Raw genomic sequence first — 13,961 nt, forward strand, 5'->3', positions numbered from 1 at the left:
CGGGAGTTGGAGTCATTGTTGCAAATGCTTTTCCAATTAAACAACCTGTCTTCAGGATCCCAGAAGTCTCTGGAAAATAAATGGAAATGTCCCTATATTTAGGAGAAGCCTAGGATTTTGAACAATCGAGAACAATTCCATCAGTTTATTTCAGGGGAGTGCCTTTCCACCTAATCTTTTTAGTTCTTCTAAACAAAAGCCCATGGAGGGTTTCAATGCTGCAAATGAAACATTAAGATTTTGTTATGGAATTAACCTTTGAAATATAACGGCTGATAACCTGTCCTTACACACATAGAATCAAAAGATTTTACATAAAGAAAAAAACTTTGCCTTTTAAAACTGAAGATTGATACCCTTTTAAAACCAATAAAATGATATGGCTACTTACCATGCTCATAAGGTAACCAATTTTAGAAGATAGATTTTCAAACCAAAAATATTTATAACAACACAAAAATGGTTTTTCTGTCTCCCCCCAAAGCTTACAAATGATATCAGTTATAGTGCCTAAAATTTTGTGTGACGTTTTTCAGATGCTTTCCTGTAAATTACCTTACTCATGCATCTCGAAAACTGTTTGCACTGGTTCTCAAATGAGAAACAAATGGAGAAGACACTGAAACTCAGCAAACAACAGTGCCCAAGTTCATATGGCAAATTCATGGCATAACAGTAGGTCTAATCTTATAACCCCCATACCACATATATATGTATGTGTGTGTATATAGATACACATATGTATGTTTAAAACAAAGCAGCACTGGTATGGGGGTTACAAAATTAGAGCTACTGTTATACCTTGAATATATGTACACGTATATACATATACACACATGTGTACAATGCAATATATGCATAAATATATATATACCCACACATATGTATATGTATGTGTGTGGGTACATACATAGAGAGGGGACAGGCCAGTAATTAATTTGGTAATAACCATAACAGTGGACTTTCTGGTTATTTTATTATTTGTTTTTTCTTTGATGGCAACACCCTTGGCTTTGTCAGAGGGAGCATCTAAAGAAAAAGAAATTCAGTGAGGGCTATGTAAATTAGTCGTGGAGATATTTTTTGCCCCTGCTTAGGAACAGAAAAGAATATAACACAAGTCATGTATCTCATTTTTAAGAAGCCCTGAGAATGTCTTTTATTAAACAAACGTGATCATGGCTTATTTTTCTAGACTCTTTGCTGGGTGCTGGGAACCCAGAGGGAAAGCAGATGTGATGTGTGTCCTCACAGCGTTTGGGTCCCTCGAGGAAGCCAGACGCTGGGCAGGTAGTTTCACACGTAATAACGTAATGACGTAATGACGCTGACAAAGCAGCAGCACAGAGGGCTGCGGAGACAGCGCTGGCCCGGGGAGCAGGGCAGGGTCCTGGGGGAAATGGCTTTCAAGATGAAATCCTCTAGCCACACTTTCGCTCACCAATCACAAACTAAGCTGGATATTTTTCAGACTGTATTTATGAGCTCGCTATTTAAAAGAAAGAATTGTTTTGCTTTTTAAATGTTTATATTGGGCGGCCCCTGTGGTTCAAAGGGGTAGGGCGCGGGTCCCATATGCCGGAGGTGGCGGGTTCATACCCAGCCCTAGCCAAAAACTGCAAAAAAAAAAAAAAAAATGTTTATATCAAGAAAGAAGCAATTAGTGACCCCAGAAGAAAAAAAAATTACGTTAGGTTTGTTATTTTCAAGTGAGTAGCCTGTATTAATTGCAACATTTTGAAATAATTTGATGTTAGAAATACTTCCTTTTGAAGTATTGACAATCACTTAGTGGATACTTAATAAACATAAGATTTATTGCCCTTCCATTTCATTCCGTCAGCCTTTTCCTCCTTAATTTCTTTCTTTGAACCTTATTTATCCACGTATCTAGGAGCTCCATTGCCTTATTGAATAGGAGAGGATTGACTTAATTATCTTCCAAATTGCTGAAACATTGAGGAAAAATTATACAGACAGAACCTTATGTGTGTAGTAAAACATCCTCATTCGTAATCTATAATTTTAGTAATCTTCTTGTATGTAAGCATGCGTCTTCCCAATTCTTTTATTCTCTGTCTTTATGATTTAAGCTCTTTAACTACTGTTTATTCCTTTCTGTCCCCTGGGACATACATGAATAAAGAATGTCTAAAGTTTAAAACATAGACCATGGTTTCCTAATGCTTTTAATACCGTAGGGTACTTCAATTCTGTTCACATTCCACTGTGTTCCAGCTCATAAAATAATAGCCCGCCATCTCAGAACATGGAATCATTGACCTGTAAATGATATAGATTCATATAAATTTTAGAATGAATATTTTAAAGCAATTCTAGCATATTTTTACAGTACTCCATTTGGAAAAAGGTAATTTATAGTTGATTATGGTAATTAAGGTGATAAAAAAATTTTTTTAAACAATAATTTGAACTGAATGAACATTAGTTTTTCAAAGTGTACAAGTGCAGTTATCAAACTTCCTTTTGTCATACTCTATTGCAATGTATCACTATGAAAATAGTGTTACTACAATGGCACTCTCTTCAGAAGTAGCTGACAGATAAGTCTCAAGTTTATGGTAAATTCATGGCATGATGGCGGTTCTGGTCTTGTGATCCCCTATACCAGTGCTGCTCTGAAGATCTGCCCCATTGTGCTTTGTTTAAAATGTATGTATATATTTTTTGAGGTCAGTAATTCCTTTGATCATAATAGTAACAGTGGACTTTCTGGTTATTTATTTATTTATACATTCATTTATTCTTTTATTATTTCTGTGTTAACTTCTACTGAGTTTGTGTCTGGGACCAGAGGCTATTTCAAAATACTGCACTCTCCTGAAACCCGTCTATCTGCCTGCTCTGGTTTCCTGAAGCAATGTATTTCACAACCCCACTAATGTAACACTTTATTTCTCTGAAGTTTAGCTCAACATCCCCCCGCCCCCCCCCCCAAAAAAAAACCTGTCAACTAGTTACTTGGTGTGTAAGTCAAGGAATGCCTATGTGGAGTATGTTTAAATTTCTCCACTTTTAAATTGAGGAGTTTCAATTTGATTCATAGAAGCTATCTCCTCTAAAGGAAATTCTGAGTTTCTGTGTTGACACAGAAACCCAAATTTGCCACTTGCAACATCTGGAATCTTGGACGCAAAATCCTAGAAATATTTAGAGGCAAAAAAGGATGCCTTATTTAGAGCGCTGCAGAAACATAAGATCTAAGTTATTGGCAGAAGGTGGAAATTTTGTTGATGATTTGGGGAGGTTAGGAATTATGTGGATAACAGTTGGATGGAAACAATGTTAACATTTCGGAGTCTGGTTTTCTCCCCGGTATATTAGTTTAGTTTTTAACTTGTGAAAGAAGAGAAGTTTGTCTCGGGGCTATTCAACTGTGCTTTTACTAAAGTTCTCCTAGGAAAAAAATACTTAATAATGGAACAGTAACTAAAATATTCAGAAGACTTATACTTAGTCCTTTTCTACACGTTAGTCATCTGTGAAGTTAAAATTGTAAACGTCTGGTTGAAATGCAAACAATAGCAAAGTTTCATCCCAGGAATTATTTGATTTGATTTTTTATTTTTTGCTGTTGTCTAAATTTTCACTCCGCGAAGTACGAACCAGTTCCTCAAAACAATATTGACAGTTGTATTTGAAATCAAGGCTTAACTTTGGTTATAATTAATCTTAGTAATAACTTCTTTCTGTGACCTCACTGACGCCTGGTAACCTAAGACAGATCATGCGTAACCATACAGAAGCCATGCGAAGGAGGCGGTGAGTAATTATTTAGGGAAAAAAATAATATTAACCCTGGCAGGCACTTCTGTGTCTTTACATGATTTCACATTAGGAAAAAGGACCGAATCTTCCATATTTATTATTCATAATTTCACATCTCTAGTTCCATTTTTTTTTATCATGCCTAACTGTTTTAGAAGTCGGGGGGGAGAAGGAAGAAATTTTGGGATAATAATGGAAAAGATAAAGTCGCTTCTTCTTCCTTGTACATGTTTAGGAAAAGTTGGACATTTTAGAGTGGCTTCATTCTAGAAGATTATTATTCTCTTGTGGTGTATCAGTTAGATGTCAATTAATAGAACACTTTAAAAAATGTAAATTGGCAAGCAAAGACAACCAGTTATTTGTTTAAATGTCTATTGCTGGCTTCAGCCTGAATGGGAAAGCAGTGTTTATCTTCCTGTAAGTGAAACTGAGATAACAGTGCCAAAACTATTTTTCCTACTCCAAAGCTGTATTTATGGACTGTAGCTTTCCCAGGGATGCTGTTTCACCTTCCGAATCGCAAACACTGCCAGGTAGAATGAGAGCTTTGTATTGTGGGTTCTGTGCCTCGTGCTTTGCGGTTTGTCTTTACAGCCCCCCGCCCCCTTTTCACATCAGTCACCCCCGCCCTCCAGCTGCAGGGGCCTCCTTGCCTCTTCACTCACATTACCAGTTCTCTTATACTGTCTGGCTTGGGTCTCAGATGGAGGCCTTCTGCTAAGCACCAGGAGCCGTCAAGCTGTGTGTTAACTGTGCTGGGATTGCTTGAGTTTCTTAAGAGCTACCCCAGAAGAGAAATTAGAGAGTATAAAGGAAAGAAATGATAAGTGGGATAGTATACACCAGAGGGGCAGACTAGCATAGGTATGGGAACCTTTTCCATCCTTCTCAATGTATACCAGGAAGGTGGCCACCTATTTTGCTCATGGGAAATGTGGATCCCTATGCAAAAGCAAGAAAGGCCGTCTGTTGAAGCATTAAATATTGCAAGCCGATTCAGAGAGAATGTGCTTATTTTTGAAGTCTCAGCTCCTCTAAGGTTGCTGCTGTTCGGGGTAGCTATCACTCACCAGCTCTCTTTGAGCTCATATGTCAGATAACAAAGAGGTGAAACTGTAAAAACGTTTTCTATGACTCATCCCCCACGCTGGTAGAGGACTTGTAGCAACCTCGAGAACCCCTGGCATGCTGGGTGCCCTTGAGAAAATAAGCACCAGGATTAATATCTTGAGCTTTTACAGACTCACATGAATATTTCCGACCCCTCTGGTATATAAAAATAGCTTGAACTTGAAGGGTCTCAAAATCTGGTAGTTATGTCATGGTCACAGAGCTCAACTGTTAGTTTTTTCCAGTTCAGAGAGGGTTAAATTCACTCTTGGGCACTTCAAGCCTCTGTAATCTTATCCTGGAAAAGTGGGACTCTGCCTTGGTTTACAGTTGAGGTCACTGGTGGGGCAATTTTTGGACAGGGACTGATTAAATTGTGTTGCATTGTTAACTTTAAGTAGCACTCAGCAGTGATGAGCCCGTGGCAGCACTGGGATCCTCTGACTCCTTGAGGGCAGCATCTTGGAATATGTGCCTCCCCAAAACGTGCTGGGCGCACAGAACACGGAAGGGGCTCCGTTTGACTTTTGTCATTGATTTAATTTGAAAAACCATTGTTTGAAGGGATTTATCAGAAAGTTAAGAAATGTTTCTAGGGAACAGAAAATGGACACGAAAATTGATCTTTGTTGTCAAAGTCACGCATTGTAATAATTCACTCTCCAAAGTGACAGGGCACCTCCTTGAAGGAAAAGCTGCCAAAAGCTTTGAAAGTGATCTGCCTGTTTGCTTCTCACACTGACTTGCAGGGAGGGGCTGGTATTTTCAAGCCAATGAAATTCTGTGGAAGGTTTGCTACTAATTGTGTCCGCCCCTTGTTTAAGAGAAGTTGAAATAAGGAAAAAAGATATTTGGCAGCTAGTCATGTGCAATTTAGGAGTCTTTGTTGAACTCCCCAATCATAGGCTTGTATTTACTTTAAAATTTTTTTAAACAAAGCCTTCTGTTTACACTTTTTAAAAGTACACACTTGATATAAAAGTTCACCTCCTTCAGTCATATCTCCGTTGTGTGTGTGTGTGTGTGTGAGTATGTGCATGTGTGTGTGAGTGTGTGTGAGTGTGATGTGTGTGTGTGTGTTGTGCTTTTCAGGAGTGACATGTGACTCTGCTGTTTAATCTGGGCTATATTTAAAAACAAATTTTCGAGGGAGTGTTTCTCCCATTAATAATGAGATAAGGTCTGAGTGAAGCAAGCTCTGTCGCAAAGGGCAAGTGTCATGCAGCAGGAAGTCCTGGCCATCCCTCCCAGCCCTGCCTCAGCCTGCCCGCCACCTCTCCGTCTGTGCATACCACCACACGGAGGAAATGCCCTCGCCCGGCCACAAGTGCCGCCCGCTCTGCTGGAGGCCCCTGGGCCCCAGAACCCTGCACCGACTCTGACTTCCCACTGCTCCTGTGGGTCTTGGCACCAGCTTTACAAATGGCTTTTGTCTGGGATCCTTTGGGAGCCACAGTGCCAGGACCGTCTCCAAGAGCCCAGGCAAGATTCCGTTTCTCAAAGTCTTACAGGTATGGCTCTTTGCTTTTAGTAGCTGGGAAGGATTTTTTTTTTTTTTTTAACTACCTTAGGCCCCTTGCACATAAGCCTTTGCCCTAGGTTGATCTGTTTAACTCTTAATGTTGGTTAAGTTGACAATGTATGAAATAAGAGCTAAGAAGATGTGAGCTTTGACATAAGGGTATGTGAGAACCTGCAGAAGAAGAGGGAAGTGACTGACTCTGAAAGCTGATTGTGAGAGTTCAACAGCAAACTTGAAAAAGCACTGGTATTACTGTCTGCTGGAAAACAAGTGTATTAACTTGCCTGATGGATTGCCGTAACCAACTCTTTAAATGTTAGGTGAGGGTTCTTGTTTCAGCACACATTCACATGGAAAAGTTGGGACTGTTTCTGTGTTCTAGGTGGTAATTCACAGTTTTACTCTTGTCCAGAAGAATGTTGGATACCATGAGTTCAAATGAAACATGTTACTAATTTTCTGTTTCTAATGATTTCTCTAAAATATCATATGAAAAATCTTGATCTCACTAAACTGTCAATGACTTTGTTCTGTATCAAAGTTTGCTTACTTTAACCAAATAGCTAGAAAGAGAGAAGACACTGAGAAAAATCTTGGATTTCCTTTCTCATGTGAGTGTTCTAGGTACTTATAGGAAAAGATTGAGTCTACACAATTTTTTGTTTCTAATTAACTACGGTCTATAGCACTGAAAGCTATTTATTTCATTGATAGTAAATAGAAGTGATATTGTTTCCAAAATCGTGGGAGTAAGTTCTTTCGTATTTAGAGTCAAATGTATCTGGAAGCTGCCAGAACTATGCAGAAATATCTCTAGCTCTGGATTAAAATGTATTCTGATGTGCCTGCATAGTAATGGTTCAAAGTTTGGATTAAAATAATTCACAAGAATTATTAATTTGATTGGGACAGTAAGGAAGATAGTTCCCTTGGAAATTTTTAAGAAACTATAAAATTAGAGAAATCAAGTTATAAAATTTACTTGTAACAATATGCAAGCAAACTCTGACAAGGGGTAAATAAAAATTGCCAGCTAAAGGTGTATGTAGTACCTCCAATGATTTTGGTTTCAAACAAATAATTGCCATTTATTTTTGTTAATTGTGTTAGTTTGTTGCACTTAAAAAATTTAGTTAGACATGACACATACATGGCTACTATATGTTTCTCATTCTACTGAATGTGACTTGCATGCTTACTACCTGCGTCTCATACTTAATATGTGCTTCAACATACAAAACTTCAACGTTTTGTAAACATTACTGTGCGTCACTAAAATCCTAATATCGTAGATCTCCAACTTCTTATTACCATAAGGTAGAGTAAAAACAATAGCTCAATGTGATTAAAGAGTTAGAGTTCCCTTGCATGACTCTCAAATGACAGCAGCACCTCTGTAAGTTGACCACCCAGAGGACTGTAACAAACGAGGTGGTCAACACAAGGCACTAGACCTGCTGTACTGGGACCTACATGTGGTGCACGATCTATGAAAATTGGGTCAACTTAAGGAGCTGGTCAGTGCAGACAGGTGGTCAACTGTGGGGCTTCTACTGTGTTATGAACCTTGCCTTCCCAGTCTGGCGGACATATTTTCATTTTTCTTTGGTTAAGTTCTGGCCTTTACCAAAATACAAGCCCTGGCATAGCTAAGGATGGCTTTATCATGTATTTGAATGCCCCACATTTGTAGTTTTAACTGTGCCAAAACTATAGTTTTCGTCTGTGCCAAGTTTTAACTGTGAAAACCGTAGTTTTCATCTGTGCCAAGTTTAAGAAGTAAGGATGACATCTTGAGATGAGCTTGAGATGCTCAGTGTCTCATTTATTTCCTCCTAATTTGAATATTAATTGTGCGTATAATAATTAGTTAGATATTTGTACTGTTTTTGCTGTTCTATTCTGTCTTCTCTGTTAGGCTGCAAATGCTTTGAGGTCAGAGGCTCCCTTACATATGACAGAGTGCCACTAATACCTATTTGATGACGGGTCCTGCTATACTATCTTACTTGACATCACTCGATAATGCCTTCATTGTCGTAAACAACTTGCGTGTGTGTCTACACACACACACACAGACGCATGCACACACGTTTAAATGCTATGGTTATTTTCTCAGTAGTCTTAGTACATAGCAGTTTTGAAATTTAAGGTGTTAAACTGCTTACTGTAATCATGTATGATATTTCATTATCTTACAACTTTGTTTTAGCGTTATCTTCAGTTTGTTTTCCAATATATGAAATTCTTCAAACAGGGAAGTAACTTAAGCTTCTATTGACCTTTAAGAGCCTTGAGATATGATTCCACTATGCCAGCAACTGGAAGAACTGGATATTGGACACTATTTATTGGACACTATTTCTGCCTTGTAAGATTTCTTGCTTAAGAACGATATTTTACATTCTCCAAAATCTTCAAATGTGCTTTTTGGGGTGTCATTTTTTTCTTGACTATCAAATGGATATTGATGTACGTGACTGGTGGTGCACTGAGCTGGAATATTTTTCTTTGTCATTGTTTCACTCCCTAGTAGCATTCAGGCTAAAGGCATGTCAAGTCTATACGGTATGAAATGCAGTTAAAATCATAACCAAATTGTATGCATTCGATGAGCATTGACTTCTGAGAAAGCATTGACTATCTTAGACAGTCATACAGCAATGACAAGTTTTTGTCTTTTGTCAGTAAAATGTGTTTTTATAATAATCCAATAAAGAGTAATACATAGCTTATTACACTGTTAGATACGAGGCAGAGAGACGGGGAGGAAGAGGGGGAAGCGAGGGAGGAATTACATAATAAGGAAGCCTAATGTTTCTCTGTAGATCCAGAATGGAGTGCCAGCCATTCTGTTTTAAGTAAGGGAATCAGTCTTAGCATTAGAAAACTGGTTACAAAGACTAGTAGTATTTTGAAGGGCAAGGTGCTAATTTGTCACACGAGGTCCTGGCATCCTTATTTAAAGATTCATGTTATTAGTTTAGAGTGACACTTCTCACATCTGTTTTAGAGGAGGGTGAGGAGCTTGGGTGCTCATGTTAGATTTGTAAAAGTAATGTGAGTGAATTTATGTTGATGGTTAAAACATATTACCTGGAGGGCGGCACCTGTGGCTCAGGCGCCGGCCCCATATACCGAGGGTGGCGGGTTCAAGCCCGGCCCCGGCTGAACTGCAACCAAGAAAAGAAAAATAGCCGGGCGTTGTGGTGGGCGCCTGTGGTCCCATCTACTCGGGAGGCTGAGGCAGGAGAATCGCTTGAGCCCAGGAGTTGGAGGTTGCTGTGAGCTGTGTGATGCCACGGCACTCTACCGAGGGCCATAAAGTGAGACTGGGAAAAAATGGAGAAACATGATCTGGGAAGCAAAGAAAAGAAAGTATGAAGGAGGTAAGATGGAGCAGACTTATTGACCCTGACTACAAGGAAATTTGTGTTTTAAAAACATTACTATTTAAAATTAGAGTAACATTCAAGGGAACTTAGGTAATTACTCTTCTAAGGATGGTTATGTCTTTTAATGGGCACAAATCACAAAACCTGCTTTCTGACTTTTTAAAAGGAGATGTTAAAAAGGAACATTTCATGTGATGATTGTGGGGTAAGTCCTATGAAATAGAAGAGGGAACCATCAAGGGTATAGTTAAAGGAATTGCAGAGATTACTCCATAGTATTGTAAAGGCTCGAAACAGTGTCTTCTAGTTTTCTCACCCTTTATACTGACAGGGGTCGTAGGATACATGACATAACTGAAATTGTCAGAAACTCTCCAAGTCACTTTTTTGCCAGTTATTTCAAGCCTCTTTTCCTCCCCGACATTTTAACAAGGATGCCAAAGAGGTGATTAATTAAATACCTTTGAGCATACTCATACCTCTTGTGGAAGGGCTAAGGAGACCATTTGTCTAGAATGACTAGACTGTACTATGGAAGAAACAAAGATTGCCATCAGACCAAGAAACAAAACCATGAGTGATGCCATGAAAAGACAAAGCAATATTTACCAAAACAAGAAGATCTGAGGAACCTCAAGTCATCCCCTGAGCTCCTTCCCAGAGAGCAAAGATACATCTGTAATTTTGACCTGGATGTTTTATGGTAACAACTATGAACATGGCTCATAGGAGAGCATGGTCTTGTAACCGCTCTCCTGTACTTCCCAAACCTAAAGTAGCAGCAAATTCACAAGTGTTGAATCAAATCTCACAATGCTTATTAGAAAATTCTGGCCAGAATTCACCTCTTGAAAAGGGAACAAGTGCCACCAACCACTCCATACACTAGGATGCCACTTTCTAAGGACCACAAGGATACCTCCTATTGCGTGGTGCTTTATATTTTTCAAAGCTTTTCAAGGCTGGGAGTGTAATCCTAATAACTCAGGGAGGCCGAGGCAGGCAGATTGCCTAAGCTCATGAGTCAGAGCTGCCTGACCTAGAGTGAGATCCCATCTCTAAAAATAGCCGGGCATTGTCGTGAGCACCTGTAGTCCTAGCTGCCTGGGAGGCTGAGGCAAGAGAATCCGCTTAAGCCCAAGAGTCTGAGGTTGCTGTTAGCTATGACATCATGGCACTCTACCGAGGGTGACAAGGTAAGATTCTGTCTTAAAAAAAAAAAAAAAAAAAACTTTTCAGATGTAACAGATGTGACAATTGTTATTTTTATTGCTCCATAACTCATTTCCTTTAATTACTTAGGATAAGTGAAGAAGATGGATATAATTATTGTCAAAATATATAAGAAGACTTGTAGGTCCAGGGACCAAAGACCACACGCAAAGGTGGGAAGAAAGTTCAGAGAAAGAATAGTAAGAGCTAATTTGGGTACTTACTAGGTACCAGGCAGTATTCCCAGTGCTTTATGTGTGTGTTCTCATGTATAACATCCTCCAGAACAGCCCCAGGAGGTAAATCTAGCACTACCTTTATTTTGCAAATGAGGAAACTAGGCCAAGAGAGTTTAAGTCACTTGCATGGGTGTGCACCCGGCACCCTGTCCTAGAACCTGACTCCTAGTTCCAGCTTCCTAAACTAGATCCTCTTATCACTCCACAAGCAGGATTTCTGTAATGAGAGGTGTGATTCCGATAGATGTACAATCTTGCTTTACTTAACTCCCATCTTTATCTGAAGGGAGAATGCTTTGTAATTTGATATGGAAGAATAATTAGGAATCAAATAAAGCATAAATGTACTAAATGTCTAAACAGTCCTTTAACCTAATTGGTATTGGTTTAATGGAATGTTAAGCGCTGCTGATGGGATCACAAACTAATATAACCTCTATGGAAAAGAGTATGGAGAATTCTCAAAGAACTCAAAGTGGACCTTCCATTTGATCTGCAATCCTATTACTAGGTATCTACCTAAAAGAAAAAGAAAACATTTTAACAGAAGGACACTTGCACTAGAATGTTTATTGCAGCTCAATTCACAATTGCCAAGATGCAGAAGCAACCCAAGTGCCCATCAATCCATGAATGGATCAACAAACTATGGCATACATATACCATGGAGTACTATTCAGCCATAAGAAAAGATGGAGACTTTACATTTTTTATATTAACCTGAATGAAGTTGAAACACATTCTTCTTAGTAAAGTATCACACAAATGGAAAAGCAAGTATCTAATGTACTCAATCCTAATATGAAACCGATATGTAAAGAACCACACGCGCACATGAAAGAAAAAACACAAGTATTGTTGAGCAAGCGCGTGGGGAGGGATGAGGGAGACTGGCAGGATCTCACCTAACGTGCACAATGTGAGGGTGTTCAGCGCATCCCCCGGGTAAAAAGAGCTCAACTACAACTTAAACTTCACCTTAGTATTAAAAACAAGGTAACCTAAACATTTGTACCCTCATATTAATCTGAAATAAAAATAAAAAACAAATTAGTGTTAAGCAAAAGCATCTAAATAAAAGTATATTTGTGTTAAAAGAAAATAAGGCCACGAACCCAAGTGATTTTATGGCACCTGCTTCCATCCCTTCCCTGGGTTTTGCGTCTTGCACTTCCATCTGGCTAATTTCATCTGGCCAAAAACATTAGTCATACGGTGATATTTTACTGCTAAAGTATCGTTCCTTAGCCAGCTGTTCAGAGGAGCCAGAAGATTGTCTGATCTAGAGAGGTCAACTTCATCTTATGTCATGCCTATTTATTCTCTTGGCACCGTCTTGTCTATTAAACTAGGCTTCTTAATGATATTCTAAATTATGAGTAACATGGGATAACTTGACAGTGAAAAAATAATTGCCTATAGGCAACATTCATACCTGACAATGACCTGAGTGTTAACAATGCACATTATGGGGCGAGGTAGCATGGTATAGGAGGAGGACTTTGGCTTTAGAGCTGAATAGAGCAAGATTCTAAACCAACTCTGCTGGTTTCTCAATTGGGCAGTTTTCCTTATCTCCATGATCCATTTCTACGTCTGTAAATAGAAAATAAAAATAGCTACTTCATAAAGCCATTGTACAGATTAAAGGAAAATGTGTTCATAAAGTCAGGCTTGTTTACCTCCTGTTGTACACAATTTTCCAAGTTTTCCTTAACATTTCACAAATTTTGTGAAGCTTCTTTTTATGAAATACACATGCAGGGTAAGCATCATCATTGAGACCACTCTTGGTTGTATAATAATCTAATGTAGCTGGTTTACAAAGCAACTTGCACAGACAAACAGGTTACCCTCGGAAAGGTGGTGTAGATGAATGGTTGGTGGCTGGTAGGCTCTAGAACAACTTTCCTCATCTGTAAAATAGGGGGCTATGATGATTAAGTGTGTTAGGTATGTAAAGTGTGTGGTTTAGAGACAGCACTAAAATAAAGGTTAGCTGTTATTAATAACAGAATGTAAGCTCCAGAATGTGAGGCAACAATTTGTGCCTTTTTATTCCCACCTCTTTGTGGCCAATGTTTGGAAGAGTGCCTGGAACATAGTAGGTGCTTGATGTGTGTGTACTGAATCAATGAATCTGTTAACAAATGTTTTCGGACGTGTGATGAGCATGAGAACTATCTGCATCCTTTTGCCACATTCATAGAAACAAGAGATTAGAGGTGAAGAAACCTGCTGGACCAGATGCTCAGACTCATTCACCTTCCATCAAAAACTTGAAGACCCTGAGAGGCTCTGAGGTCATGCAACCTTATAGCACCATGGCCAGAGCGAGAACCCCTGCTTCTATGAAAACCTTTCTCCAATGTCCCACCCCCTCACTTCAGTAGGGATCCCATCTAATTCAATGACTTCAGTAAGTAAGTAAGGGAGTAAATGATTTGGGGACTGCATGTACTTCTGGTAACCAGGGTAGAATCTGAGAGTCATAACTGGGCACTGACCATGGGAGAGCAGACTTCTGAATCATAGACTCTTCCAGGCAAAACTAAGCTCAGACATTTTGTCTTCTTATAGCTACAGAGTTTCTGTAGAGTGGGATCACTTTGTGAATAATATTTTTGCAGAAGGTATTATCTGCATTTCTCTAAACTGAAGGCAAACTGCATCTCCAACATTCAAAAGAAT

General features: G+C 39.0%; 1 protein-coding gene across 4 annotated transcripts in view; it reads left to right on the plus strand.

Annotated features, from left to right (window-relative positions):
* Positions 1-13,961, plus strand: part of LOC128584991 (cAMP-specific 3',5'-cyclic phosphodiesterase 4D) — a 566,576-nt gene that overhangs the window by 209,077 nt on the left and 343,538 nt on the right. Inside the window, exon 1 of one of the 4 annotated variants that reach the window (XM_053590278.1) lies at positions 6,165-6,413. The exons of the other annotated variants lie outside the window; for them this stretch is intronic. Coding sequence (XP_053446253.1) covers positions 6,325-6,413 — 89 coding nt within the window. The 5' untranslated portion in view covers positions 6,165-6,324. Of the gene's footprint in view, positions 1-6,164; positions 6,414-13,961 lie in introns of those variants that run through there. 4 annotated transcript variants of the gene reach the window in all.

The sequence above is a fragment of the Nycticebus coucang genome, chromosome 1, assembly GCF_027406575.1.
Source record: "Nycticebus coucang isolate mNycCou1 chromosome 1, mNycCou1.pri, whole genome shotgun sequence".
NCBI classification, from domain to species: domain Eukaryota; kingdom Metazoa; phylum Chordata; class Mammalia; order Primates; family Lorisidae; genus Nycticebus; species Nycticebus coucang.